This window comes from Desmodus rotundus, chromosome 3 (assembly GCF_022682495.2).
Source record: "Desmodus rotundus isolate HL8 chromosome 3, HLdesRot8A.1, whole genome shotgun sequence".
NCBI lineage: Eukaryota > Metazoa > Chordata > Mammalia > Chiroptera > Phyllostomidae > Desmodus > Desmodus rotundus.
The window spans coordinates 5,004,212-5,031,020 of record NC_071389.1 but is presented as its reverse complement, the minus strand read 5'-3'; the positions used below and the strand labels follow the sequence as shown (position 1 = coordinate 5,031,020).

At 56.8% G+C, this 26,809-nt stretch overlaps 1 protein-coding gene across 7 annotated transcripts in view; it reads right to left on the bottom strand.

Annotated features, from left to right (window-relative positions):
• Positions 1–759: 759 nt before the first annotated feature.
• Positions 760–26,809, bottom strand: part of SPSB1 (splA/ryanodine receptor domain and SOCS box containing 1) — a 58,566-nt gene continuing 32,516 nt past the window's right edge. For 4 of the 7 annotated variants that reach the window (XM_053920355.2, XM_045190500.3, XM_053920357.2 and 1 more), the window contains exons 2-3: positions 9,596–10,401; positions 760–2,366 (exon numbers count right to left, since the gene is read on the bottom strand). In XM_053920355.2, the coding sequence (XP_053776330.1) occupies positions 2,239–2,366; positions 9,596–10,289 (822 nt within the window). In that variant the 5' untranslated portion in view covers positions 10,290–10,401 and the 3' untranslated portion in view covers positions 760–2,238. Of the gene's footprint in view, positions 2,367–9,595; positions 10,402–15,622; positions 16,077–22,561; positions 22,740–26,094; positions 26,114–26,809 lie in introns of those variants that run through there. The other 3 variants (XM_045190498.3, XM_024554201.4, XM_053920356.2) reach the window with 3 other exon arrangements.

Genomic DNA, 26,809 nt, shown 5'->3' with positions numbered 1-26,809 from the left:
ACAGGGGACAGACACAAAGGTGCATGACCAGCTCCTCCCACCCACTGCTCAGAGCCTGGGCTCCACCATGGACTCTCATGCTGGCTCCTACACGCCCACCCAAGCTTTCTGACACCCAGACAAGCTCGAGGCCCCTGTGGACATGGGGCATCCTTTCCCTCAGGTCACAAGTCTCTTGGTCTGGGAGGCTGGCTCCCAGACTTCTGAACAGGGATGGGGACATTCTAGGATCCACCTCTCCAGGATCTTCCTGCTCCTCTGGGACTCAGGCTGGCATCCCACCCTCTGCCAAGGGGTGGGGCAGGGGGCAGGTGATCACCTCATTATCTATTGAAAACTGTGGGCAGCGGAACTGGCTGGACCCAGGAGGGGTCAGCCACGCCTCTTTCCCTTCCCCTAAGGCACAAAAGAGGACTCCAAAGTGGCTTTGTATTTTAATAAACTTTCCTTTATTATGTTACTATTATCAACCATCATAAAATAGAATGGGAGTTTCAAAACTGTACAAGCCACAGGGCTCTGGGCTGAGAAGGGAGAAGGGTGGGCTTGAGGGTGGGGTGCAGGGGGGCGGGAGTGCAGAGATGACCGAGAGCCCTGCGATGCAGCCAGAGGCTGCGGGAGGTGCTGGGTCAGGGCGACGAGGCTGGATCTGTGTAAGTGAAACTCTCTCGTGTGCAACATTCATCAGAACAGGACCCGCCCTGGAACAGGTGCGAGGGAAACCTTTACACGTCTTACAGGTAAGGTCCCCATGCCTGGAAAAAAAAAAAAAAAGCCAAAACCCTCACCCTCATAAGGGGGTAATTTACATTCCTCACCCAGTCTTGGCACCAATTTTGTGCTTTAAAAAATATATTCCACTGGAAGACTTCTTTTTTTTTTTAAAGGTACCCTACAGCAGCTGTTTAAAACATAATTCTTACGGACAAATATATATGCATATATATTAAACATTTTAAACAAATAAAGTTATCTATTGTACCTGTACAGAAATGAGCTGAAGTCAGATTCTCAGATAGGGTTGACTTCGAGATACAGAAACGCGGTGGCAGGGGCTGGGGTCTGTGGCAGGGAGGGGGCGTCCCTCTCCAGCTGACCGCCCCGCCCCGTCCCACCCTTCCCGCGTGTGATGAACGGGGCGCTAAGCAGAGACTGCCTGAGCTCCGGTGAGGCCCACCTCCGCCCTGGTCTCCCCCACCCCGCCCTGCTCTCGGCTGCTCCGGGGACACATAGCCGCACCTTCTCCCTTCTTGGTTTGGTGGTTCTATGGGATGCAGGCGGGAAATCTCAGCAGGGAAGCAAAACCTCACCCACCCTTAAAGCCACGCAAGACTACGGAAATAAAAACCACGTGCAAAGATGGATGAGCCAAAGTGTAAGTAACTAGGCAGGGCCACGGGAGCTGCCGCAGCTGCGGAGCCGACCCTGAAGGCACTCCCTGCTGCATTTGAGGCTGAGCTCCCTGAGGGGCCCTCTCGGGGGCTCGGAGCAGAGCCCCCTAGAAACTGTAGGTCAAGGGACCCAAAGACGCCCGTGCCCAAGCGGGCACACTGCAGACACACAGCCCAGCGAGAAGGGCAGGTGAGGCACACACGTGCCGGGGAGCAGCAGGTGGAAGGAAAGCAAGAGAACACTCCAGAGAGGTGACCACAACAAGGTCCCTTTCTAAATGCAATAAATAAATGGCTTTTCTTATTGTTAAAAGAATAAATACGGGGTCCGGGGGCGCCGGCAGAGGGGCTGACGCTCAGTGGTCAGCCCCCGGAAGGTCCACGTCTGGCTGCGCCTTGGTGTTCTGTACGTTTCTGACGTCCTGAGCTTGGTTGCCGGGACATGACCCCTTGTCGAAGCACCTCTTAGCACCCCTGGGGTCCACTCTCAGTGCTGGGCCCCTCTCGCCGGCTCCGCCGTGGGCCCCGGCAGGTGGGGGCTGCCCGTGCGCCCCCAAGAGCAGATGGACACTCAGTGCCGGGCTCCCTGGGAGGCCACTGTGTCTTTTCCCAAGGAGGGGCAGTGGTGCGGCATGCAAGGGACCTTCCGCCAAGGCAGGGCAGGGGAGCGGCGGAGCCTGTGTCCACGGCTGTCCGCGTCTGTGTCCCAGAGGGCAGCCAGGAGGACGAAGAGGAGGCACAGGGCCTTCCTCACACGGCAGCGGACCCCTGTCCAAGGCGCGGGGTGCGGCGGCGGTGCGGTGAGTTGGCACCAGGTGGCTGTCGCGCTGCGACCCTGGGCGGAGGGTCACTGGTAGAGGAGGTAGGCCTTGAGGGAGGCGGGCAGCGGCAGCGCGTGGATGTCCCCCAGCCGCTCCTTCCCCAGGGCCAGGCGCACGGCGCGGCGGCAGAGATCCATGAGCGGCACCGGTTCGGCTGCGGAAGGGGAGGGGAGAGAGAGCGTGGGTTAGCGCAGTCTGGACAGGTCTACCACCAAATACTAACAAAAGGGGAGCATCACTAATGGGATCTTTCAGGCACGGTTGGTCATTCAATACTTCTCATTTTAAATGAATTATTAATAGCCAACACAGAACCCGTTCTGGGCCAGGCAGCTCCGTAAGCTCTCAGCAAGCACTTATTTAACTCATTTAATCCTCACAACGGTTTTTTGTTGATTGCAGAATCGCAACAGAGGAAGAAACTGAGGGGCAGAGGGTCCAAATAAGGCCCAGGTCACACTGCTAGGAGGAGATGAAGCCAGGACCCCAGCCCTGGCCGTCCCCGCTCTTCCACACAGGACGGCAGAGGCCCACAGGGTACCCGGCACGCACTCTGCACCGGACCCCACGCTGGCTCTTGGGCCAACCCGGCCGCTTGCGGGTACTGTTCTCATCTCCATTTGACAGCAGAGGGCACTTAGGCACAGAGGCGGCCCAACATGCCAGACACCTGGATTTGAAAGAAGCTTCTAACTGCAGCCTGCAAGGGCACCAGTGTCCTGTGTCCCTGAGGCTCTGTGCAGCCCGAGTCTCAGACTGACTTTCCACCTCAGAAAGAATCTGGAAGGCGTTCCCTCCAAGGCCGGGAGGCTCTGCTCGCCCTTCCTCCCACAGATGACTTTTCCTTGGCCTCTTCTCTAAATCTGGTACAGGTGAGGACACCTGGAGCTGCTTGGGGCCGCCCCACAGTGTTCTGGACATAGAGCTGACATGAATGGGTCTGCGTCTTCAACCCTGGTCTCCCCTGACTCCAAGTCACTTTTGTGAACAACACAAAGATCAGACCAAAAAAAAAAAACCAAAAAACCCACAAAAAAAAAAAAAACGAGAAAAAACCCAGCGTGTCCCTAGAGAGTCCATTCCACCAACAAAAAGTGGATTAAAGTTCTTTAATATCAACACTGTGTCTCAGAATATTAAAAGTAACATTTAATATTGTTAAAGACCAAATTATTGAAGACCAAACCCTATGGCTGGGGTGTCGGGGAAATGGGGAATGGCCGTGAATGAGTGTGGGTTTCTTTGGGGTGATGAACATGTTCTAGAGTTGATTGTAGCAACAGCTGCAGTACTGTGAATACATTGGAGGCCGCTGAGCCATACATTTTAAATGGGTGAGTGTGTGGTGTGTAAGTTACATCTCAACAAATCTTGAGATGTAATTTAAAATGTACTAACTTGAGATGTTTAAAAAAAAAATCTTAGAATTCACTATGTATTTGCTGACTTCTAGGTTTCAAAAGAAGACAACTGCTTTTCATCTCTCGCGGGTCATCGTGGGAAGGAACTGAAGTAGTACATGTTTTTCATGGAGAGCTTTGAACCATGGCTGTTGCTGGAGGCAGGAGGATGAATGAAATGACCTTGCATCCTTTGAGATCAAGGGTCCCACAGGCTCTAGATGAGTAGAGCTGGGTTTCTCCCCCTGCCTGCCTGCAGAGCCTTGGGTCTTCCTCATCATAAAGCATCCTTTCCCGGTGGCCCCAGATCTGGCTCCTGGATTCCGCTCTGCACAGAGGATGACTCCTCTCCCTGGGTCTCAGTTTCCCCATCTGTTAAGATGTGCAATTGGTCTCCAAAGTCCCATCCAGCTGAGATCCTGGAGGCCAGAAACAGCAGCTCTTGGCCTGGACCTAATGTTGAGGAGCAGCCCGGCCCCTCCGCTGGACCATGTTGGGGAATTTGGAGGTGCTTCCTCTCCTCCACTCAGGGGCTCTTTCCCATCTCCCCCCAGCTCCTCCCTCCCCAAGGATGTGGCTCAGCCCCCACTGGGAGGCAGAGGGGCTTTCCCTGGTGGCTGAAGGCACTTGAGAAAGCATCAAGAGCCATAGAACATGCCCGAGAACCCTGCCAGGCTATGGAGTGAAGGCTGAGAGGTAGTTCTCATCACACCCTCTTGGCTTGAGGGGTTTCTGGTCAACTCATGCACAGCCTTACGGAGAAACAGCTCCAAACAGCAGAGGCTGCCCCAGCTGGCATCCCACCCCCTTCCTCTGCTGGTTTGCATCGCAGCACCAGCGACAGCTGTGGCTTGTGGAGCACCTATTGTGTGCCTGCCGGGGATTGTGGTCCCTAACCTGCAGATAGGGAAACAGGCTCGGGGATGGGAGAGTCAGGGTCCAAAGCCTGGGAGCCAAGGGCTAGAAGATGTTTAAAAAACATCTTCGGGCCAAGACAGCAGTCCATGAAATTCTTAAGTACGGCTGTTTCCATGCCAACATGAAGAGGAAGCTCCCAGTAGCTCTTTGCAGTTTACCCAAAGGGGCAAGGACCTACAGCTACCTCTCCCACCCCTCTGAAAGCAGCTGTATGAGGGGGAGCTTCCACAGCCCGACCACCTTTGGACCACCCTAAATAGCCAGTTCGGAGTCATTTGTGCAACTGGAAGGGACATGTCCTTCAGACATGCCGGATCTTCCAAGATGGGCTGCAGGGGCGGCAGCTGACAGCTACACCGATGTTACGAGCTGAAAATATGACCAATCACCCAAGCATCCCCAGTGTGGGTCTCTTCTCCGGGGCCTCGAGGACAAAGAGGTCACCCCCCCACCCCCCACTGACCTTGTAGGAGCCAAACGATGATGTACAGGCCATGGCCTGATTGCTTTTCAAAGGCTAGGCAGGCCGAGAATGCTCCGGCCACAGAAGCAGAGGTGGGCACTGTGCCATGGAACACGTCTGTCCCATGGGTTTTGGTTGGTCGCTAACAGGACCCATGAAGTATCCCCTCCCCTCTCAATACTTCTGACTGGGGGCTGCAGGCTGTGGCCTCTGTATCGAGCCCCATCCTCAAAGCTGGGTGCCCATAGAGATTCCACTGAGGGTTTCCAAACAGAGGGCAGAGCTGATCTGATGACTCCTGGCTGGTCTGCCATCTCCCAAAGCCCAGGTGGCTGGCTCATTTACATAGTTCAAGTGGGTGAGAGGGGGAGGTGCCCAGCACGCAGCACAGAAATCAGGAAGTGAATCAGGGGCTACTTCTGGGAGCAGAAGGTTGAGGAACCAGCCGGTCCCTGCACCAACTTCCGTGTGTCTAGCAGAAATGGTTACCTGGTGGCCCCAGTACCGCAGCCTGTGGCTCTCGAAGTCCCCTGAGGCCATAACACAGCTTGAGCTCCAGAGCCCCCACCGTGTCTAGTTGTTGGCTAAATGAATGAGATGTGCCAGGGTGGGTGGAGACAAAGACCAATGTCTCAAGTCAGGAAGTGCCCCGAATTCAGAGAGGTCCCCACCCTCACCTTCTCCACTCCAGTCACTGGCCTTGTGCTCACTCCTGCGAGCGGCAGCCATGGAAATGCCCTCTGAGACGGATTCTAGAGAGCTGCCACGGGACAGCCATCCTGGGACATGCGTGCACTTCCCTTCACATCGAGCAGTTCTTACAGAAAAAGCAGCAAAACGAAACACTAACCCTTGCTTTTGCCAACTAGGGAACAATGCCTGACACCCAGCCACGTAGTGTGGGCACCCGTGGTTCCTGGCCTTCAACTCTGAGAGCCCACCGTCCCTGTGTGACCAGCCTTTTGGGGCGCATGGGGTCTAGAACAACCCCTTCCCCCAAAAACGGCCTTTTCCCCCAGAATGAAGCCCCTGCAGGGTGGGGTGGTCAGTCTCCCCAGACAGGATCCTCCCTAAACCCAGCTGGACGGGAGGTGCAGAGAGGGACCGACATGGAGTGAGGCAGCCCAGGAGGACACCAGGAGGAGGTCACCTGAGCCTTGACTGAACCCACAGTCACGACAGACCACACAAGACTTATCTGGGAGCCTGAAAGGGAGAACTTGAGAATGTCTAACTCAGCAAAAACGCTTCCATTGTGGGGACGCCTGCTCCCTGTGGGGGCGGGCAGGGGGACTCATGGGTCAGGGACTCTCCCTTGGGTGACAGTGGTCTGCTGCTTGCAAATAGGCCTTTTCTCTCTGCATCTCCAGGGAGGGTGGCAGGCAGTCCTGGGGCCCCAGCTGGGCTCTGTCTCCCCACCCCAGGGCTATCCCCCGCCCTTCTCCCCAAAAAGAGCAGAATGACAGAGCAACCCTTCTGGTGGCAGCCTCAGCCCCAGAGATCTCAAGCCCCTAAGGAGGAGTCAGAACAAGTGGCCTGTGGTCAGAGCTGCCTGAGGGAGGGGGAGGGTCCCCAGGACGGGGCAGCGACTCTGATGGGGAGCATCTGTCTGGTGTGCAGGGGGATGTGGGCTGGGGGAATCACGTGCCCACTGCAGTGCCCGGTAGGGGTGCACTCAGGGGCGACTTTAGCTGGCCTGCTCCGCAGACAGCTGCTCCCTGCTGAGGTGAGGACCTGGTGGCTAGGGTTGGGTGGGGTGGGGAAGGAGGGTGCAGATGAGTTCCTGGGTGTCCCAGGGCACAGTAATGGATCAGAACTACCTCTAAGGCTTTGAGAACAAAGCCCACTCCAGGCCTGACACCAAGAAAAGCTGGCCAGAGATTCCACCTGTCATGCCCTGCTCCCTGGGTGGACCCCAGAACCAGTCTAGCTGTGACATTCTTTCTTCCTCACTTGCCTTGGAAGGTAAAGCAAACCCTTCTGGGCAGAGGACTTAGGCACCCTTTGACCTCACCTGACGGGACCCCACCATCCTGGTGCTGGGCTGCCTCATCTTCCCCCAAGGCAGTGGCATGAGGAGGGGCAGGTCTTGTGGGGAATGGGCTCCATTTGCTGTCTCCACACCTGTAGAGGGTGGACTAGTGTCCATCCCCCACCCAAATTTAGGACCACCTGGAACCTCTGAGTCTGACTCCATTAGAAATAGGTTCTTGGCAGGTGTCATTGGGTGAGATGAGGTCATACTGGAGTAGGGTGGCCCTGAACTGAATGGCTGGTGTCCTTAGAAGAGGCAGAGAGGCACAGAGGGGAAGGCCGCATGACTGAGGAGGCGGAGCTGAGCAATGTGCCTGCAAGCCAAGGACTGCTGGCAACCAGCAGAATCCAGGAGGAGGCACGAGAGGGAGTCTCCTGGGAGCCCTCAGAAGGAGCTGACCCTGCCAACACCCTGATCTCAGACTTCTGGCCTCCAGAACTGTGAGAGAATACATTGCTGCTGTTTTCAGCCCAGAGGGTGGTCATTTGTTCCCACAGCCCCTGAAACGAGCACTCCACCCTTCCTGCGCCTCTCTAAACAGCCACTCAGCCAGGCATTTGACCCCACCCCACCCACCCCACCCACGTGACTCTCATTGAGGTTGCCAGTGACCACCTCATCACCAGAGTTCATGGGCAGTTCTCAGCCATCAACACACTCCACCTGGCATCACCTCATCCTCCTGAAGTCCTTCTTTACTTGGTGTCCAGGACACCAATCTCCCTCCAGCCCCACGGCCACTCTGCCTCCCCTTCTCCTTGTCCATCTGATCTCAAAGTACTGACACGCCCCGGGGTGCAGCCTGAGCCCTCTCCCATCACCCCTAGGTGATCTCATCCAGAGGTCACACCTCTAAAGGCCATCCGGCCATAGATGCCTCCCCACTGACACTGTCCCAGACCCTGTCTCCAGACTTACAGTACAGCCATCTGGATGTGTCAAGTGAGAACTAGCTCCTGTCACCTCTCCCCTGGGCGGCTGCCATAGCTCCTCCCTGGCCTCCCAGGGCCAGTATTCCCCTAACATCCATTTCTAAACAGCACCTGACCCTTCTAGGATATGAGGTGCCCTCTCAATAGAGAACCAAGGTGCCAGGAAGAGGCCGAGGCTGACACATGGCCCCTTATCCTACTCCCCACACTTGCAACAGGCTGAGGACGCTGCCACACCTCTCGGGTTTCCCTTCTGGGTCCTCCAAAGTTAACATCATGCAGAGTGGGGCCTAGACTGGGGAAGGCGAGAATGCCAGAAGTCTGGCGTTATGATTCTGGGGAGGGGAGTCCTCAGCATTGACCAGCAGAGCCGGAGGTGGGTCCAGGCCACAGGCACTCCCAGCATCCTTCCAGGGGCCAGGTCATAATGGAAGAGCTCTCAACAGCCCCCTCCCCGCAAACCTGACGGCCTGGAGACTGCAAGGCCAGAGTAAGCAACTGTGCTCCTGGCTCCGGAGGGGCCTCCCCACCACCTGGCCTGCGGCAGGGGTTAGATCTCGGGGTCCCAGGCCAAACCTGCAGCTCAACGACAGTCAGTGCATTGGTGCGTGAAGCCTTCTAGCCCGCCCCCTTTGCAAGGTGAGGTCTGCAGGTGCTAGGAGGGACCCACGAGGGAGGGTCAAGCATGGGGGTGGACGGCTCCAGAGTTCCAGGACCACCTGCCACCACGTGCTCCCAGCCAGGCGTCCACAAAGCCCTCCGCCTCCCAAACGAGGACAGTACCGTCATGTGAGAGTTATTTTCACACACGGCCTAACAAAGGCCACTCCTCCCTCCACAGGCACAGGTGGGAAGTGCTGCTGACTCAGCCTGTTTCTAACCCACGTTCTCTCTAGAGGCCTGCTGACGCTATGACTGAACAAGCCCCTCTCACGGAACTGTGCCCCAAAGGAGCCTACATAGAAGCCTCCAGCACCAGGAGAAAGACCCTAAACCTACCCAATGAGAGCGAGAGGCCACTGGCTTACAGTTACGTGGGAGGACCGAGAACCACCACAGCTGTAAGCCCCGCTCCATGATACGCTGGCTACTGTGCTAGAATTTGGTCAGCTGTAGATCAAACCTAAAGACCGGTCCCCCGGAAACACCTGATTGGCCAAAAGACCGAGAAGCAGTAAGTCAACTGGAAACAAACCACATCTATCAAAGACCATCCATCTATTTATTTATTGCTTTATTCAACACCCATCCCCCCACCCATCTGCCTTTCATCTACTCATTCATCCATCCACCCCCCAACCCCCCACCCACCCATCTACTCATTCATTCATCCATCCTCCCATCCCCCTACCCACTCATCTACTCATCCATCCAACCATCTGTCCACCCACCAAACCTTCCACCCATCTCTCTGCCCAGCCACCCATGAGGTGCCATGCCACCAGGTTATCTGGCAGACTCCAGCTAGAATTTTTCATCTAACCAGAGGCAGGCAAGAGCCACCTCAGAGGATCTGAATAAGCTGGGATGTCTACCCAAACACATTTTAATTCCAATAACCGCACAAACTTCTGGCCAGGCCCCCCGGGACCCCTGGGATATAGGCAGCCTGGGGACAGTGTGGAAGACACTTACGGTCGAGGCCGTTCAAGTAGCGCATGCGGATCTCACAGTGGCCCCAGACGGCACTCACAACAGGATACAGTTTTTTGCCCTTGAGTCCCCGAAAAGCAACTCCCATGTACTGTCCGTCCACAATGAAGCTCAGGGTCCCATCGTCCATGTCCAGGGCCACGAGGAAAGAGTCGGGGACGATGAACGTCTCGTCCGGCTCCAGAAAGGCCGGGTATGTTTTGCTCGGTTGGTTTTTGCCGTCGTGGTAGAGCCGGTTGCGCCCCAAGTCCCAGCCCCAGGACTCGTGGTTGTTCCCCACGAGGGTCGTGTACCCGACAGAGTGCAGGGGGGCGTCGGCTGTTGCCACCCCCACCACAGCATGCGTGCCCCGCTGCCTCATGGCCCACGTGATCTGCCACACGTGCAGCCCCCGTGTGTACCCAACTTTGCCCCTGATGGCATCCGTGCTCTGGGCCACCGGATGCCGGTGAAAGATCAGCTTGTCATCCTCCTTCACGAAGACGTTGAGTGAGCGGTCATTGTTGTTCCACGAGTGGAGCAGCTGGACATCATAGGACACAGGGGGCATGTCCAGCAGCAGGTCCAGGCGGGTGGGCTTGCAGTAGTCCAGGCCCTGGAGAGCCTGCTTCAAGGGCCGGTATGTGGGGTCCCTCATGTCCACAGTCTTGATCCCTCCAGTGACCTTCTGACCCATGTTGCCCTGCTTCACCCAGTCACCGACTCCCAAGGCAAACTCATCAATCGCAGGGCCTCTTCTCCTGAAGGCTGCTAGGTGCCTCTGCGAGGTGCGGAGCGGTCAGTATGGCCTAATGGATGGAAAGAAAAACAGGACATGGGGTGAGCAGGGGTGCAGGGACATAGGGAGGGAGTTAACTAGGAACGCAAGGTCCATACAAACAGGCTGACCACTGTCACGTCCCAGCAGTCTGGGCTCTCAGCACACCAGGCACAGGGCAGGCCAGAGCCTCGGCTCATTCGGAAACCCTGCTCTGTCCCTGCAGCTAAGTCGTCCTAAGGGAGAGAGGCTGCCCGCCCTGCAGTCCGTGTGGAGGGAGGCAGGCGTGGGGGTCGGCGTTGTGCTCCACTACGTCAGGTGCACCATGTACCTAATTGCGGCTTCTCAGGGCAGAAGGCCCAAGTTGGCACAGATCCTGGAGTTGGCCCATGCAGTGGGCATCTCCCCTGGTCCTAGCAAGGGGGAGCCTACTTCCTGTGCCTGCTGCTTTGGGAGGAGTGAAGCCCTGGGAGGCAGCAGCTCTTTGAGATGCCATCTCCCTGCTCCTCCTCTTTTCCAGCCCAGCCGCCTCCCAGAGGCCCCTCAGCTCTCACCAGGGAGGGGAACCCTGGAATAGACGGCAAGCTCAACTTGGGGGTGGTGAGTGGGCTCAGCTGGAAGGCCCCAGGGGCTGCTGGCTTGGCAGGCCCTGAGGCTCCCCAGATGGTCCCACGTCCCTCTGCGTTGGCCTGGATGGTGGTGCCAGTGACACTCTTCTGTGTGGAGGTCGGGGGAGAAGTCCTTCCAACACATCGATTTAAAACACTTGTAGAGAAATGGGTGGGGATGGAGAAGGACCGTGACAGGGAGGATGAGAGGTGGGAAGAGGGAAGAGACAATGGGGTGTGGGGTGAGAAAGGGCTAGAGGGAGGGAGCTCAGGCCGGTAACCCTGGGCCTGGTCACACCTGTGACTCCTGCCTGGGCTGGAGCAGGGATCTGCTTTGTCTGTACAGTGCCAGAGAGCGAATGTTTTAGGCTTCGTGGACTGGACATGCAGTCTCCATGCAGCTACCCAACTCTGCCTTGTAGCATGAAAGCAGCCACAGGTAGTGTGTAAGTGAACGAGCATGGCTGAGTTCCAATAAAACTTTATTTACAAGAGCAGGCAGCAACCCCTGAGCTAGATGAAGGGTTCCCCCCACCCCACCCCCGCACATGACCTCCGCTGCAATGGGGGCAGTAGGAAAGCACAAGACACACACGAGGAGGAATCTCGAAGCAGCAAAGTCAGTCCAACCTTAGAACAAGTGACCAGGAAAGACGGCGTAACAGGGCTGGGCCCTCTCTGTGTCCAGGTCAGCCCCACCGGCTCTTCCCATTCTGAGATTCTGCCACCTTCAAGGCCAGTTGCCAAGGAAGTCCATACAACCAGTCCTTGTATTAAGCTCCTACCCTCCCGGACCCCCATGTTAGGAACCATCCAGTAGGGAGGGCCCCTTCCCACCCCTGGACCACACCACCTTGATCGGAGGGAGTCTCTGGGAGGAAAAGGTGGGAGGGCAGATACGGCATCATGGGGTGACTCCACACAAGGGCACCCCAGGGCCTAGCCAGGAGCGATATAGGACCTGCCAGTTCTGGGCCATCCTGCCATCTGAGTCACCTCCTAGGCGGTCAATCACTGTGGCAACCCTAGGGCCACTTGACTCACCTGTCACCTGCCGGTCTCCACCCTGTGTCCAAGCCACGGTTGGAGCCACCACTTCCTTCTCACTGCTTGCCTGTTGCCCACACCCGGCCGAGCCCCTTCAAGGCCCCTGAAGCCATCCAGCTGCCTCCTGCTTTCCATCTCTTTTTAAATGTGATCTGTCCTTCTGCATGTCCCCCGGGAGCTCCCGTCACCCCCTTCTAGGGGACTGCTGTCTGGCAGGATGCCTCCTCCCCCGGGGCTTCCAATCCTGGGGGAAACAGAGGCTGGGGCCACTGCCCAGGACTCCCCGTAGCTTGCCCGAGCTTCTCTTTGCTCCTCTGTGTGACGGGTGTCCCACACTTAGCCCGGGCTCGAGGGAGACAGTGTTCTAGAGAGGTTCGGGTACAACTGGCAAGGTCACTTTTTTTTCTCTAAAGTGTGCTCTGTACACAGAACAAAGATCACTGTTACCCCTCTTCTTGGTCACTGCACCTGGTTCTACAGATGGGCTCCATCTTTGGGCCAAGACCCAAGTGTTTCAAATGTTGAGCCAAAACAAACCAAGTTTAAGGTCACTTCTAAGCCAGGCATTGGTAGAACCCCCAATTTATTATTTCTTCCCTCTCATTTCTCAGGCTCCTCCAGTGGGACCCTCTGTGCCCTTGGGTGGAATTAATGGAGGCATAAGGAAGGAAGCCCAGAACCAGATGCTGATCCCTACCTAGGGGGTGAGGAGTCAAAGACATCCCCAAGTGCACTGTGTGGGGGGCCCAGACCTGGGCTGGGCCTTTAATGGCCTGAAGGGGGAGGGGACGGGCACACGCACAGCCATGTCCCCTGGGCATATGGGGGTGGAGACACCTATTGGTACACCCACTGTCTTCATACACAAGCCGCAGAGAAGCGGGATGCTGACTGAGAGCTATCAGTGAGAGCGGAAGAGCCCTCTGGGATCCATGGGGTTAAAGAAGGTCGAGGGACATGAGAGGATGCTGGGTGAGTGTCCGAGACACACAGACAGAGCCTCAAACTGGGACATGCTTCTCGGCTTGCAGGTGCCATCTGGGTATAAAACATCCAGCAATCACCCGCCACCCGCCCTTCCGGGGTCTGCGAAACCTTATAGTCCTGCCCAGGGACACGTGGACAAAGACACGCACTGAACCGTGAACTCCAGCAGACTTGGAGAGAAGGAGGCAGCCCTTCAGATGTACTGAATTAACATAAAATGTAACGTGATGCTGTTACATGTTAAAAAGCAACTCGGAGAACAATACGCAGAGCGTGGTCCCATTTGTGTAAGAGCAGGGTTTACAAAGCTTCTCTCTGCGAGCCTTTCGTGGGCTCAGGGTGAGGGCTAGAAGCGTAAACCCTGACCTTCTCACAGTGGTTAATCCTGCACGGCGGGGCGGGGGAAAGACAGTTCGCTTCGAACACTTTTTGAACTGAAACTTAAACAAAATGCATCTGTCACGTGCATTGTAATGATTATGATTTTCAGGTACACACAAAAAGAATGCAAGGCTGAAAAACAGTGATTTCACATGCTGCGTTCACAAAAACAAGTTGTCCCCAAAGCAGTTCCTAAAGGGCTGTCCCCGTGTGGCCACTTCTTTTAGTCAAGCACATGATACATGTTAATTTACCCACCAAGATACACACTGAATCCAGAGCTGATGAGGGCATTTAAACTAAAGGTCAGAATTCCCAGCGAGAGCTCATCCGAAAGAGGGACATTGTTTTTACAATGATTTCTCCTAGGGCGTCCAAGTGCATTGTTTTCTAAATGACAAGTTTTAATGTACCCAATAGAAATGGGGAAGCTGTCTGTCTCTGCCAGCCCCACATGAGAAAAGGGCACGTCCTGAAACCTAGCCCTACCGGCTGCACCGCGGTCTGCGCTGCACTCTGCAAGGCCAGGAGTGGGAGGGGGACCCGGCAGGGGGGAGAGCAGTGACTGGAGAGGGGCAAGAATTTCCACCCTGGGCTCAGATAGGACAGCAGGCGCAGCACCTGCCTGAAACTCCATGCGGTCCCTTCAATGAAAGCCCCAGCTCTGCAGTTCACCTTCTGAAAAAATACCTCCTCAGATCCATTCGCCCTGGAGCCCCACCCCTGCTAAAACTGATCCTTTTGTTCTGTTGTCAAAGAGAAAGTTCACTGAACCAGCAGTGCTCTGTGTGGGTATTGGCCACCACGCAGCCAAGGTGACGGGTGACAAATGGATGGAGTAGGGGTGGGGGTAGGGGACACACGGAGGAGGCAGACACACAATCACCTCCTTTTGGGCTCAGTTCCCCCTCAGGGCGACTGACCCCAGAACAGTAAAACCATTGTTTTGACTCAAGATGGGGAAAGAATGAAATTCAGGATGTGGAACAAGGTGACCTATTTATAAAGCTGCCTTTCACCTGAAGATCAAACACACTCCCTCCCTCCACCGCCCCGCCTCACTCACGGGTGGTGGCAGCCCAGGATTTTGTAAGAGAAGCTGCCCTAAGTGATCTGTGATTATAGCAGAACTGACCTCTGCAGCCCGGTGCCGCTGGCTCTGCCTGCTGGTTAGGGTTCCGGAGTCCTGGGAGCCACGGCTCACCAGCGCGCTTCGGTGCGGGAGCGCTCAGGGTGTGCTCCGTGCCAGCCGGGCGTGCGGCCCTGCGAAGGCGCCACCGACAGCGGGGTGAGTGCCCTGCCCCAGCCCACCTGTCCACTGAGCTGTGTTCTTGCTCAAGCAGGGACACAAAAGTGTCTGCCCCTAGAATCAACAAAAAGTATTGGACCCTTCCGGAAAGTTCTGACGAGTGATTCTGGAGAGAAAAATCCCACACGGCCGGTCCAGAGCTCTAGCCTCTGACCTCAAAAGACCAAAAACGCACCTGCCGTAAACACCTACGAAAGGACCCAGATTACTCATACGGCACTTTCAGAAAGGGCTCGAATCGGTTGAGCTGCGCCCCTGGGAAACCAGCCTGAGATTCATACAGAGACTGAAAATTAAAACAGAGTCACGGCTGCGGCCTGGCCAGGCTTGTGACGGCCATGGCCTGTGCCTCCTTCAAACCAGCAGCCCTGTCCTCGGAGGCCTTCAGTGGCCCACAATGCAGCCACAGCAACCTTCCAGAGGGGTTACCCAGGCAGTGGCAGACAACACCTGCGAGTGGCGGGGAGAACAAAGTCTAGGTCGCGGGCCCCCAACATCGCCCAGACTGGGGTTGGGCGTCTGTCTTGCTGGGCCTGCGTGGCCCCCCCACCACAGAAAAGGGGCAGGAAGGCTGGGCAGGGGGAAGTGCCACAGCCACCTCCATGGGAGCCCAAAGGGGAAAGGCTTGGGGACAATGGTCCCTCCTGGCTGGGGACAGAAGCCCTCAGTCCCCCAGGTGGACTGGGCAGCCTCAGCGAGCTCGCTCCAGGTGCCTGTTCATGAAGCTCCTGCCCCCCCCCCGCCCCGCCCCGCCTCTCTCTAACCCTAGAAGACACCTGAAAGGATACAATCTTGAATGCCAAGTGCAGGAGAGCATTCAGCCAGGGAAGGCCCAGGCAGGCACAGATTAAGGCCTCACAGGGCGGCCCAAGGAGCCCAGCCCCATCTTAGAGGGGTGTCTTGGGAGGGGAGGCACCTACCGGCATCCTTGCACCTGGCGGGGAAGAGGGTGGGGTGGCAGGAAGTTCCCTGTGAGGCCACAGCTCCAGCAAAGCTGCCTGTGGGTGCACGACTTCAGAGCCCCCAAATCAGATCACCCCCTAGGTCCACAGCAGGGGCAGGAGTCCCATAAACTTTCTACAGGGGGAAGAGGCTGCAGGGACGTTCTGTAACCAGGTTCGCAGGAGTGGTTCTTCAAGTGAGGTCCCCAGGATCAGCTGATCAGCAACACCTGCTAGAGCTGCACTGCTCTGGCCCCACCCTGACCTATGCATCAGAGACTCCGCCGGCCCAGCAGTCTGCATCCCCAGGAGCCCTCCAGAGGCTTGGGGCATGGCTGGCCAAAAGGAGGAAGGGACTCCAGCTCAACATTTGGAATCTCGAATCCATGTTACATGAGAACAGTCAGGCTTGGATTGATAACCACTATTTTTACAACTTCTTGTTCTATCTTGATTTGAAATATTTCAGTTGCTACATATGCTCCCATAAAAGCTTGATCCAGAAGTGGACAAAGTATAAATCGAAGTGTCTGCGCTTCCACTCTGGTGCGTGTGCACCGGCAGATACAAGGCAGCCCGCTTACAGCAAAGGATCCACCACACAACACACTCCCCGGTCTGCTTTCCGCAAGTGGTGACACATCAGCGCCTAGGTCAAGTTCATGCACAACATTCCACCATCAGAGTTTCTGTAACTTTCCCTTACAGATGGACACCTGGGTTGTTTGACGGTAATGACGCGGAGTCAAGAATTTCTCCATAACAAGACGGCCCCAGAGTGGTTTCTTTTCCGCTATAATTAGTAATTCATGGCCACCTCTCCTCTCAACCCCTTAAAATCTTAGACCTCAGTGCCGCCCCCCTCCTCCGTCGATTTTTAATAGAAGAAATCGAATGTCCAGGCGACCCACCACCAGGCTTCCTGGTCTTTGAACCAACCGTGGCGGGCTGACGGCGCTCAGAAGCTTCTGCACAGCTAGTTGGACTGTAGGTTTGTCCACTGGGCCTGGAATGAACCGCAGCCAATGAACTTGGAAAAGGTTCTAAGAGGACTTGGGCAGTGTGTCTCCTGGTGCAACCTGATCACCACTCCCTGTGGGGTTTTTCAGAACTGGACCGGACGCCAAGGGCGAGGTAAACCCCGGGCCTCAGAGGCCAGTCGGCATGGGCAAGACTCAGACTCTGGAAGCCACCTGGCCTGCAGGAGCTCTCTCCTCCCCGCGGCCGCCCTTCCTCCTCCGATCCAGTCAACCTGGACCTTCCTGCACACCTGGGCTGCCAGCTCCGCAAGGGGTGGCCTCAGCGAGTCCAAATGTGGCAAATAAATGATTCTGAACTTCTAGGCAAGCAGAAGGGTCCGGGTGCCAGGTTCCCATGGCACTGGCTGGTCCCACGAGGGGCACGGCAAGGACACAGGAAGAGGCCTCCCCAGCTGGCACCTCTGTGGACTAGGACACAGCCCCGAAAGGTACTGGTCGGAAGGATCCCTGTACCCGAGACGAATAGGTTGGCTACGTCCAACGAAACGAAAGGCGCTACTGTATCTGCCTCCAGGGTAAAATCTAGAAAAACATTGTACAGGCACACGCAGGGGAAGAGATCAACAGGAACCAGAAAAATGAAAATGTCTGTGCTGAGAGTGATGAGTGTATGAGTTCCCCTTTCTTTCAAATCTCCTTACCATCGTTTTACTATTATTGCAAAAAAACATAAACGGAGGAATTTAAATGTCCCCCAAGGCACGCATGAATGGGTAGACAAATTGTAGAATACACGCGCGGTGGAATACGATTCAGCCAGAAAGAGGAATGAAGCGCTAATGCATGCTACAGAGTGTAGGTCCATCTCAAAAACGATGCTGAGTGAAAAAGGCCAGACAGAAAAGTCACAGGTATTATTTATATGAAATAACCGGAATAGGTAAAGCCATAGAGATAGGAAGCAGATGAGTGGTTGCCAGGAATCAAGGTCGGGGGTGGGGGCGGCTACAAAATGGTGAGTGAGTGCTGATGGGGTCAGGGCCTCTTCTGGGGGGAACGAAAACGCTCCGGAACTCGATAGAGGTGGCGGCCGCACAGCATCACGAATGCACGAAGTGCCACTGTACTGCACTCTTTAGAAAGGTGAATGCTGCCTTACGTGAATTTCACCCCGACCAGTAAAAGAATCACAAATAAGGGAAAAATGTTCACCTTTGCAAACCCCACCTACAGGAGGTGGGGTGGGAAGGGGCTGCGATGGTGCAGAGAGAGGCACCGAGGTCGCCAGGACCAGGCGGGCGGCGGCAGGCCTATCCCCAGGGTTACACACAGGGACCGGCTAACGAGATTCATATGTGGGGAGAAAGCCTTCCAGAGCTGCAACCCAGTTCTCCGCTCCCCGCCCACTTTCCCTTCCTCCAGAAGAAACGCGCAGAGCTGTGGTTTGGCAGCCCCGCGGCCTTGAGACGGCACCTGTAGATCGCGTTTCTCTGGAGGAATCCGGAATGCGTGCCTGCATCTCCGCGCCTGCACCCAAAATGTGGTCTGGGAGGGGCTGGCCAACATGCACCAGGGCCGCCGGCCTGAGCATGAGGACATGGAAGAACTGCTGTCACGGCGCATCATGTGTGTGCACACTCCCCACTCCGGGAACGAGGCAGGATGAGGAGAGAGACGGGCTAAGATTCCCAGGCCCTGCCTGTCCACAGAACAGAACAACATCCCGAGGCTGACCCCAAGTGCAAAGGCCCTACCTGGTGCTGTCAGGGAGCCATCGCAGCCCTCAGACCCTGCTGGTCCCTCTGCCCCTGGTGCCGGGGCCTGCCTGCCACTGGTGATGCCACGGCATGGGGCTTCGGTCAGGCTAATGCATGTTTTGCTTGTACCCGTTGCCGCATGGAAACCTGCCTAATAGGGTTGAGTTTCTGCATTCTCACCGAGGTTGTTCCTCACAGACCCAGAGTGACCCGTGCTTCTCACGCCAGGTGCCACCAACTCCCACAGGCCCCTTCTGGCAGACTCCCTCATGTGCAACACACGAGGCCGGCCGAAAAGGTCCATGCTGAAGGCCTGCATGTCTATTATAGGCACCAAACAAATCTCAGGTGCCTCCTCACCCATCCCACAAGCACCTGCTAAGCCGCAGGGGGGTAGCACGGGCTTCCCAAGACCCCTTCTTCGTTCCTTAGACCCTGAATATCTCAACAGAGCGATGGCTCCAAACTGTGGGCTCCATGCATCCCAGGGCACCTCCTCCGGTGGAAACTGGTAGGAACTGACAAAATCGGCAAGGTGGTCATCTGCAGAAGTGATCCCACCTGAGAGGTAGTCTGATAAGCGATTAAGAAACACCTGGGTCCGAATGAGGTGACTTAGGGATGGAAATCAGTCCACAGATATTTGCTAGGCCGTATCACACATGCCCAGGTACAATTGCCCTCCTGGGGCTTGCAGGCTAGTGGGACACAGGTAACAACCATTCGAACAATTAACACAAGCTTCCAGGGCAGAGGTTTTTATCTGTGTGTTCACTGTGGAGGCCCCAGAGCCTGGAACAGTACCTGGAACAGAGCAGGCGCTCAATAAACAAGCACTGAATGAACGAATAGTTATATAGGGTCAGGTAGTTAAGTGTCAAAGAAAAATGAGGCCAAGTAGTGAGGGCAAAGCAAGTAATGGGGGTGAAGGGCAAGGGAAGGCTTCTCTGATTCCGTGATATGCAAACAGAGACTGGATGCAGGGAGGGAGAAAAGCATGGGACTGTTCGAGGAGAGGAGCGTTCTGGCCAGAAGGAATAGGACGTGCAAATGCCCTGAGGTGGGCGCACGGAGGCCAAGTGGCTGGAGCAGAGGACAGAGAGGCTGTTGGGGGGAGACAGGATGCGAGATGCACAGGGCAGGCACACCAGGCACTGGGGGCCAGAAAGGGTTGGATTTTGTCTCCAGTGTGACGAGACACCAGCCAAGGGCTTTGAGCAGGTGGAGACGCAGTCTGACTTCCGTCCCAACAGAATCCCTCTAGGCCGCTGCGTCGAGAAGAGGCGTGACCAGCCAGGGAGTCAGTGCTGGGGTGCACCTAGGCCTGGGGGTGGCAGCAAGCCAGGATCTAGAAAGATGGTGGCCTAATCCACGGGCCCGAGGACCCCAGCTCTCGTTAGGTCTACCCCTGGGGTGACAACAGAGATATCAGGCTACAAAGCTAGAGGCACAAGTCATGAGCTCCAATTGCTGGTCCCCTGACTCTGGACTGGCACCTATTTGCTGCATTAAGAGGCGAACAGAGATCTTTAGCACCCCCGACTGTCCTACCCCTTACTGAGGGTGGACTGGGTCCCCCAGGTTTGCCCATCCGTCTCTGGTGAGTCTGGCAGACGCCTCCCAATGATATCGATGCTGGGCACCCTGGGAGGAAATCCAGTTCCTGAGCCTGCAAATGTGGGTGAGCTATACTGACCCCAAGGGCCCAGCCCACCCCTTGGGATCCTCATCTGAGTAGCCCCACTGCCTCTACCCGAGACTTCTTGGAACTGGAACAGGGTCAATCAAAGGCGACTCGTTAAGGGCCTACAAAGCTGGGGAAGACACGTGCAGTCTGCAGTCAGGCCTCCTGGGCTTAAACTTCACAAGCTGAGCGACCTTGGTCAAGTTCTCTAACTTCTCTGAACCTCAGGTCCCTTATTCATGGACATGGGGGTGATGACTGCTTGACCTTGCTGTTTGGCCTTAGGGTTAAATGAGAAGCCCGTGGAAAGCTTAGCACTTCATAGGGAGCCAGCGCCAGTGACGTGCTGCCATTCAGTGGTCTGGGGGGAGGGGTCAGTTCCTTGCGAAGGTCTCTGCACCCTCGGTGGACCGCCGTCATGCACACCCAGACACCCGTTCCCCAGCCCACACACAGCGATCTCCACAAAGAACAGGTGTGTCCCTGGCGCTCCTGATCTCAAGCTCATTAATGGTGACAGAGACCCCCCCACGGGAAGCCCTCCAAAGCAGTGGTTTTGCCTCCCACATGCCCCCCACCCTCGTGCCTGCTCCAGGAAGGGATGGCAGCTGCGGTGATGGGTCTGTGGGTCCCAGGTGGGGAGGGGGTCTGCCACAGCTCTGTGCTCTCCGAGGCGAGATGGCTGGGAAGTTTCTCAGGAAAGCAACTTTGATCTGGGGTGGTCTGTCCCACTTGTCACTTCGAACACAAAATGAAGAAAGGGTAGGGGGGAAATAAGGAAACTGGACCCGTCTCCATTTAATGGGCTAGTTCAGGATGGCGACCAGGGCAGAGGGGAGAAGAAGCAAGAATGAAAGCGCCTCCTTGCCCAGGACTGGCCATTCGAGCCAGAACAGGTCCCCCCACCTGGGCCTACAAACGCACACTTCCCGAGCCCGCCTCGGCAGGGCTGCGCCGTGACATCGGGCAGGCCGTGCTGAAAAGGTATTTCCTCTGCAAGCTGGACTTTCCTGTAAAACAAAACCATGCTGCCTTCACAGGCGAAACGGGGAGCAGAGGCTGTGACCCACACTCCGCACTATCAAGGAAGGCCTGCTTTGTCCCAGCCGGGAGCAGGTAAGACCACAGGCCCGGGTGTGGGGATCCCTCCCTGCCCCCCGTGCCGAGGCCGGCCCCGGGCAGTGGGTTTCCACAGCCGGAGGAAGACCGCAGGCTCTCTCCGCCGAGCACACTGAGTATTTCTAACGCTGTCCCAAGTTTCCGTTCCCATATCAAAAGCGCCTCTTTTCTGCTGAGGCAGCAAGACCTGCCAACAAAACAAGCCGCTGGGACCCACGTTTTCGTAACACAACGCCTTCCCTTGAAACGCGCTACAATGAATCACTGAGGTTTAATAGTTTCGGCAGCTGGGCTGATGGAAGGAATCCGTGTGAAAGTCGGACAGCAGAGCTCGGGCGGTCCCCACATGCCCTGTCCCAGCCCCCCACCCAGATATCCCACCTCTCTTGATGGACAGCACCCCCTCTCTGGGCCCCCAAACGGAAAAACAGACACGACTGAGATCCTGCACGCGGAGCAGTCCGATCGCTTCCCTGAGAAGCAGTCACTTTAGCGGGGAGAGAGCCAGTGACCCCGCATCTGGTTCCACCCAGGGTGGCCCCCAGACCCAGCTCAGGCATCGGAGATGCAGTCTTGGGCCCCTCCCCCACCGACGGCCTCAGAATGGCACTGTAGCCAGGTGCCTGGGTGGGTGGGGGCTGTGGTGTGGGTCCTCGCAAAGGTGCAGGCCTGGAGGGACACACACCGGAAAGAAAACGGAGGAGTGTCCGTCCCTCTCCAAGAAGCCAGTCCTAAAACGTAACTGACTCACAACAGACCAAACCTGGAAGCCGACAGATTGAACACCAGTGACAGGCAGAGCCTGTCAGGTCCCCATCCTTCCACCAGACCTATGAGAGTGGGGGACGCTGCGGGTTCCCTGCCTCTCTAGAAGGCCTTTGGTGCTCGGGGTCGGGAAGACCAAGGTTATGGCAAACACCATGTCCAGGCCCCTCCTGGGCTCACAGTTCGGTAGGGGCTCCCCTCTGCCCCCTCCAAGATCTTTATAAGCCCCCCTCCACTCTGTTCCTTTAGTATTCCCGACCTACCTCCTGGCCAAGCCAGCCTTGCCATTCCCAGGAGCCTCAAGCTTTCTCGTGGCCACACCTGTCATCTCACTTCAACAACCCCACCCAACTGGCCCCCCATCTGTCCAGGACCTGTCCTGGTCCTCTAGGCCACAGCACCTTCCCTGGTCCATGATAGAGCTCCTTCCCAGCTCAGCTCCTCCTCCCCCCACACCCCCCCGAATTACTCCAGGACCCCGGGTCTCACCAGAATCTAGAATGAAGGTCACTTGTGGCTGCAGGTCGCATCCTGGCTGAGGTCCACATCCCTGCCTGAAACCCACCCCACATGGCCCACCGGCCAGGGGCCTCACAGTCTCCCCGACACCTACCGGGATCTGGAGTCCTGGAATGTTTCGGGCCAGTGCCTGGGGAAAGTGCCAGGAGAGAAGCCCTAAGTCCTCAGACCCGGGTGGGGGCCAGGGGGACTGAGAGGAGGAAGGCAGCACCTGGCGCCCTCTCTGCCGGCCGGCCACGGGGCCCTGCCAGGTCCCCTGACCTCCCTTACTGGGGCCGGATCAGCCCTGGCCTGCAGAGCTACTCCGTCACCAAGGGGAAGCGGCCCTTGGTTACCACTGGCCCGGACAACACAGAAGGCAAAACAAACCCTGGAGCGGCTCCTGCTCCTCAGGCTGGCTCCTCGCTGCTGGGAACAATGACAAGGTAATCAGCCAGTTCTTCAGAGCCCTCCAGAAGGCAGGCTGCAGGCCGATGGAAGGCCTTCTGTAACGGGCCCTTCCTCCTGCTGCTGCGCGTCTCGGGACCCAGGGACCCTCCCTCTGCCCCACTCAGGGATGCCGAGAGGAGCAAGGCTGGAAGTCACAGAGGAAGCTGGGCCCACACAGAAGCAGGGCAGAACACTGTGCCCAGCTGAGCGGCCACTAAGTCACGTTTTCAAAAGGACAGGTGGGCCCCCAGCAGGTGGACAAGTGGACAGGGGCCATCCCCGCAGAGCCCAGCCTAGCTGGCAGAGCAGACTCAGGGGTGCGCTGTGCCCTGAGGTTCCTTTGAGCCCCCTTTCTAGCAACAGCCAGCTTGCTCATCCCCAAGCCACTTGTCACAGAACAAACAGAAAACCCGCCAGCAAACATAAGATGCTCACCAGGTTCTAGCTGGTGCTGGCGGTGACTGTCCGGACTGCTCCCAGGCCACGGCCACTCCCCCAGGGCACAGCCTGGCCACTGACCTCCACTGCCTCCTGGCAGAGACCCCAACGCAGTGACATACCTCCTCCCAGGGAACAGGGTGCCCCGCATGCAGGGGAAGCCCACAGCCTGGGGCCCTGGCTGGGTCCCAGGTCTCCACGAGCAGAAAACAGAGGGGTTCCTGAGTTGAATGGGGCAGAGGAAGAGCCCAGCCCAGCGACACCACCCCGGGCTCTCCAGGTGGCAGTGGGGTGTGTGCCCCTCCCCCGCATCAGCCTTTTCTGGGGACAGACTGCTGACCTTGGCTGGGGAATGTGGCAGCAGGTGCAAACTCCCAACAAACAGGAGAAGCCACCAGAACACCTGTCTCACCCTCTTGAGTGACCCCCACCTCACCCCACAAGGCACATAAGTTAGCTCTCCCCAGTCCTGACAAAGTCAGGCTGGCCTCAGGCTGGAAGAGTCCACCCTGCCTTTGAGGGCCTCCCAGGGGACAGAGAGAGGTACAAACAAATACACACAAAGAGAGAGAAAACCCCACAGAGACGACAGAGGCACTACAGAGAGACACAGAGAGAGGGAAACGGACAGAGACAGAGACACACGATGAGACAGAAAGACAGAGACAGAGAGACACGGCGTGAGGCTGGCGAGGAAGCAGAAGGATAGGAGGCAGCAGAGTGGAGGCCCTGCGGCCTCAACAAGTGTCAGCTAGGAGGCCGGAGCGTCCCCATCGGGAGGGCCCATGCTCCAGGCCAGGGCTGGGGTGCAGGAGGTGGGGTGCCCCTCTGCCTGCCCCTAGCCTCGCTCTGCTCTCCCAGCCTCCAAAGAGGGTTTCCCCGTTCCCACACAGGGAGGTCTGAGGTTAAAACAAGTCGCAGCCTCACTGGGCAGGCAGGCCATCGGCTCCAGGGCTGGAGAGCGGCTGCCTGGTGGTGCCACGGACCCGCCTGAGGAGCAGCAGCTGTGGCAGCTCCACTGGGTGGGGTGGGCACCTGCAGGGGCCTCCTTCTTTAAAAAACAAAGCAGGTCCTTTGGGGGCAAAGGCCTGGCTCACCTGAGAATCAGGGGCCAACCTCCCAGTCCCCTGCGTGTCTCAGAGGGACGCGGGGACCACTCCCACGCCCCATCCTGTTGTGCCTCACACAGCTGTTCCTTGGGGGGTGGGGGGCGGGGGTTGAGCCGTGGGAGTTATAGCCAGAGCTGGTCTCAGACCCCAACTCTGACATGCTGGGAATGAAGTGGAGTATTTGTAGGACCACCAGACATAAACTTCCAGAAAGTCCCCCTCGTCCCTCAAATCTGATTCAACGCAGATGTTTTCTGCAGACTTTCAGGTGTGGACCTTGATGTTGGAGGAGGAGTGGAAGGACCAAGAATCGCTAGACCACGCAACGACCCACCTTGGAGCTCCCCTTCCCCTTCTTCCCTTTGAAGACTGCCTACTGGGCAAGGCAACCCTTGCCACTCACCCAGCAAATGCCCAGCTGGGAAGAAGTCGCTCAGAGGTGTTTTCCGTTTAAAAAAAAAAAAAAGCCGACACAGCCTTGCCCGCTTTTAACCACCAGGGACCTGTTTGGCAAATGTGTGGCAAATGTGACGGCGGGCCCTGCATGGCAGAGTCTGAGTGGGTGGAGGACCAGGGAGGGGCGCAGGCTGGGCAGGGTGCAGTTGGAGGACGTGCCCCTCGGGGGTCCTTACCAGGGGCTGAGACCTCAGCAGCAGAGATGCGCCGAGGGAGGAGGCGTGCAGGAGAAACACCTGGCCATCAGCGCTGGGGAGGGGTATTTGGGGAGCAGAGGGTGGTCAATAATTAGGGAGAGAGAGGGGGCAGGGAAGGGAGTCTGGAGCCAGACCGCAAAGGCTTTCACGGGCCATGACAGGGAGTTGGGACTCAGGCATGTTGAGCCCTCCCCCACCCCCAGGTATCCCCGCAGAGCCAGAAGCACTCTGAATACAGAGCTAATGTCCCCTCCTTCCAGAGCAGCTATACTTGCATGGCTTAATGGCAGGTGCTAGAGGGGCGAGGGGCAATGGCTCCACAAACACAGCAACAGATGCCCTTTTATTGTCTCAAGGCAAGGGGACCATGGCGGAGGGGGTGGCCTCCTGCCCCCACGCCCCAAACGCTTCCTCGGATGCTCCCTACCTCCCTCTGTTCTTTCATTTGGGGGAGGTAGGTTAAGAACTGGGAGGAAAGAATTAGAAAATTTCTTTTAGATAAGGAGAAAACGGGGAGCGTGTTAACAACACAAGAAATGCCACTTTTAACCGACAGCTCAAGAACACAGTTAATTTTTCCTGCAAAAGCAAGAATAATAGTAAGTCCCTACTCTGCAGGCGTGCTGAGAGAATCCCAGGCAATAATGAATATACAAGAAGGGGCAAACAGGTCCCAGCACGCGGTAGGCCCTCAAACAACACTGGATGCTTACAAGGCCCTCACTACGCTGCGGCGCTTCAGACAGTTTGCCCTTGACCTGTGTGGACGCATTAGGTGCTGGCTGCCATCATCACCGTGACACATGCTCCGGGCCGAGTCTCGATGCCAGAGATTGCCTTCCAGCCGCTGCCCACGGAACCGGAGGACTACTGCTTCCTTTCAAGGCACAGAGATACCTTAAAGGTCACCTAATAAAAATGCTTTGTTGACGAAGCCTCCAAAACTTAAAGGCAGAATTACCGTACGTTCCTGCCATTCCGGTTCTGGGCATACTAACCCAGAAGAACTGGAAGCAGGGTCTTGAACGGACAACATGATTCACAGCGGCACGATTCATAATCGCCCAAAGTAGAAGCGGCCTGCGAGTCCACCGACAGATGAATAGGCGGGCAGCGTGCCGTCGTCCATACAAGGGTGACATTCAGTCTCACACAAGAAGGACTTTCCGACACGTGCTGCGATGCGGATGAGCCTGAGGACACACGTGAAGTGAAACGTGCCCGTCACGAGAGGACAACCACTGCAGGAGCCCACTCACTGGGGGCCCCTCCGGGGGTCACAGCCACAGAGACAGAAGGAGGACGGTGGGGGGCCAGGAGCCGGCACAGCGAGTCAGTGCTTCATGGAGACCAAGAGTCAGTCTGGGGAGACGGGAACGTTCTGGAGGCGGAGGCATGCATGGTTGTACGGCCACGTGACCGCTTATGCCACTAACGTAGAGACTTAAAAACGGTTAAAATGGTAAATTTAACATTCTGTATATCTCACCACAATTAAAGAGGCTTTGTTTCATATGAAAAGAAAAGAGAAAAACCTGAGGCACAGAAAAATTCCGTGATGAAAGGGGGTCCCTCCATCCCGAGGCTACCGGAATGGTACTTGGGGACCTGGCCAGCCGACCCTGGATGGGACCCGCCGGCATCTTCAAGCCGGCTGGCGGCCGAGCTTGCCCACACACGGAGCCGTTCTCCCGGGAGCTGTGCTGCAGCGGC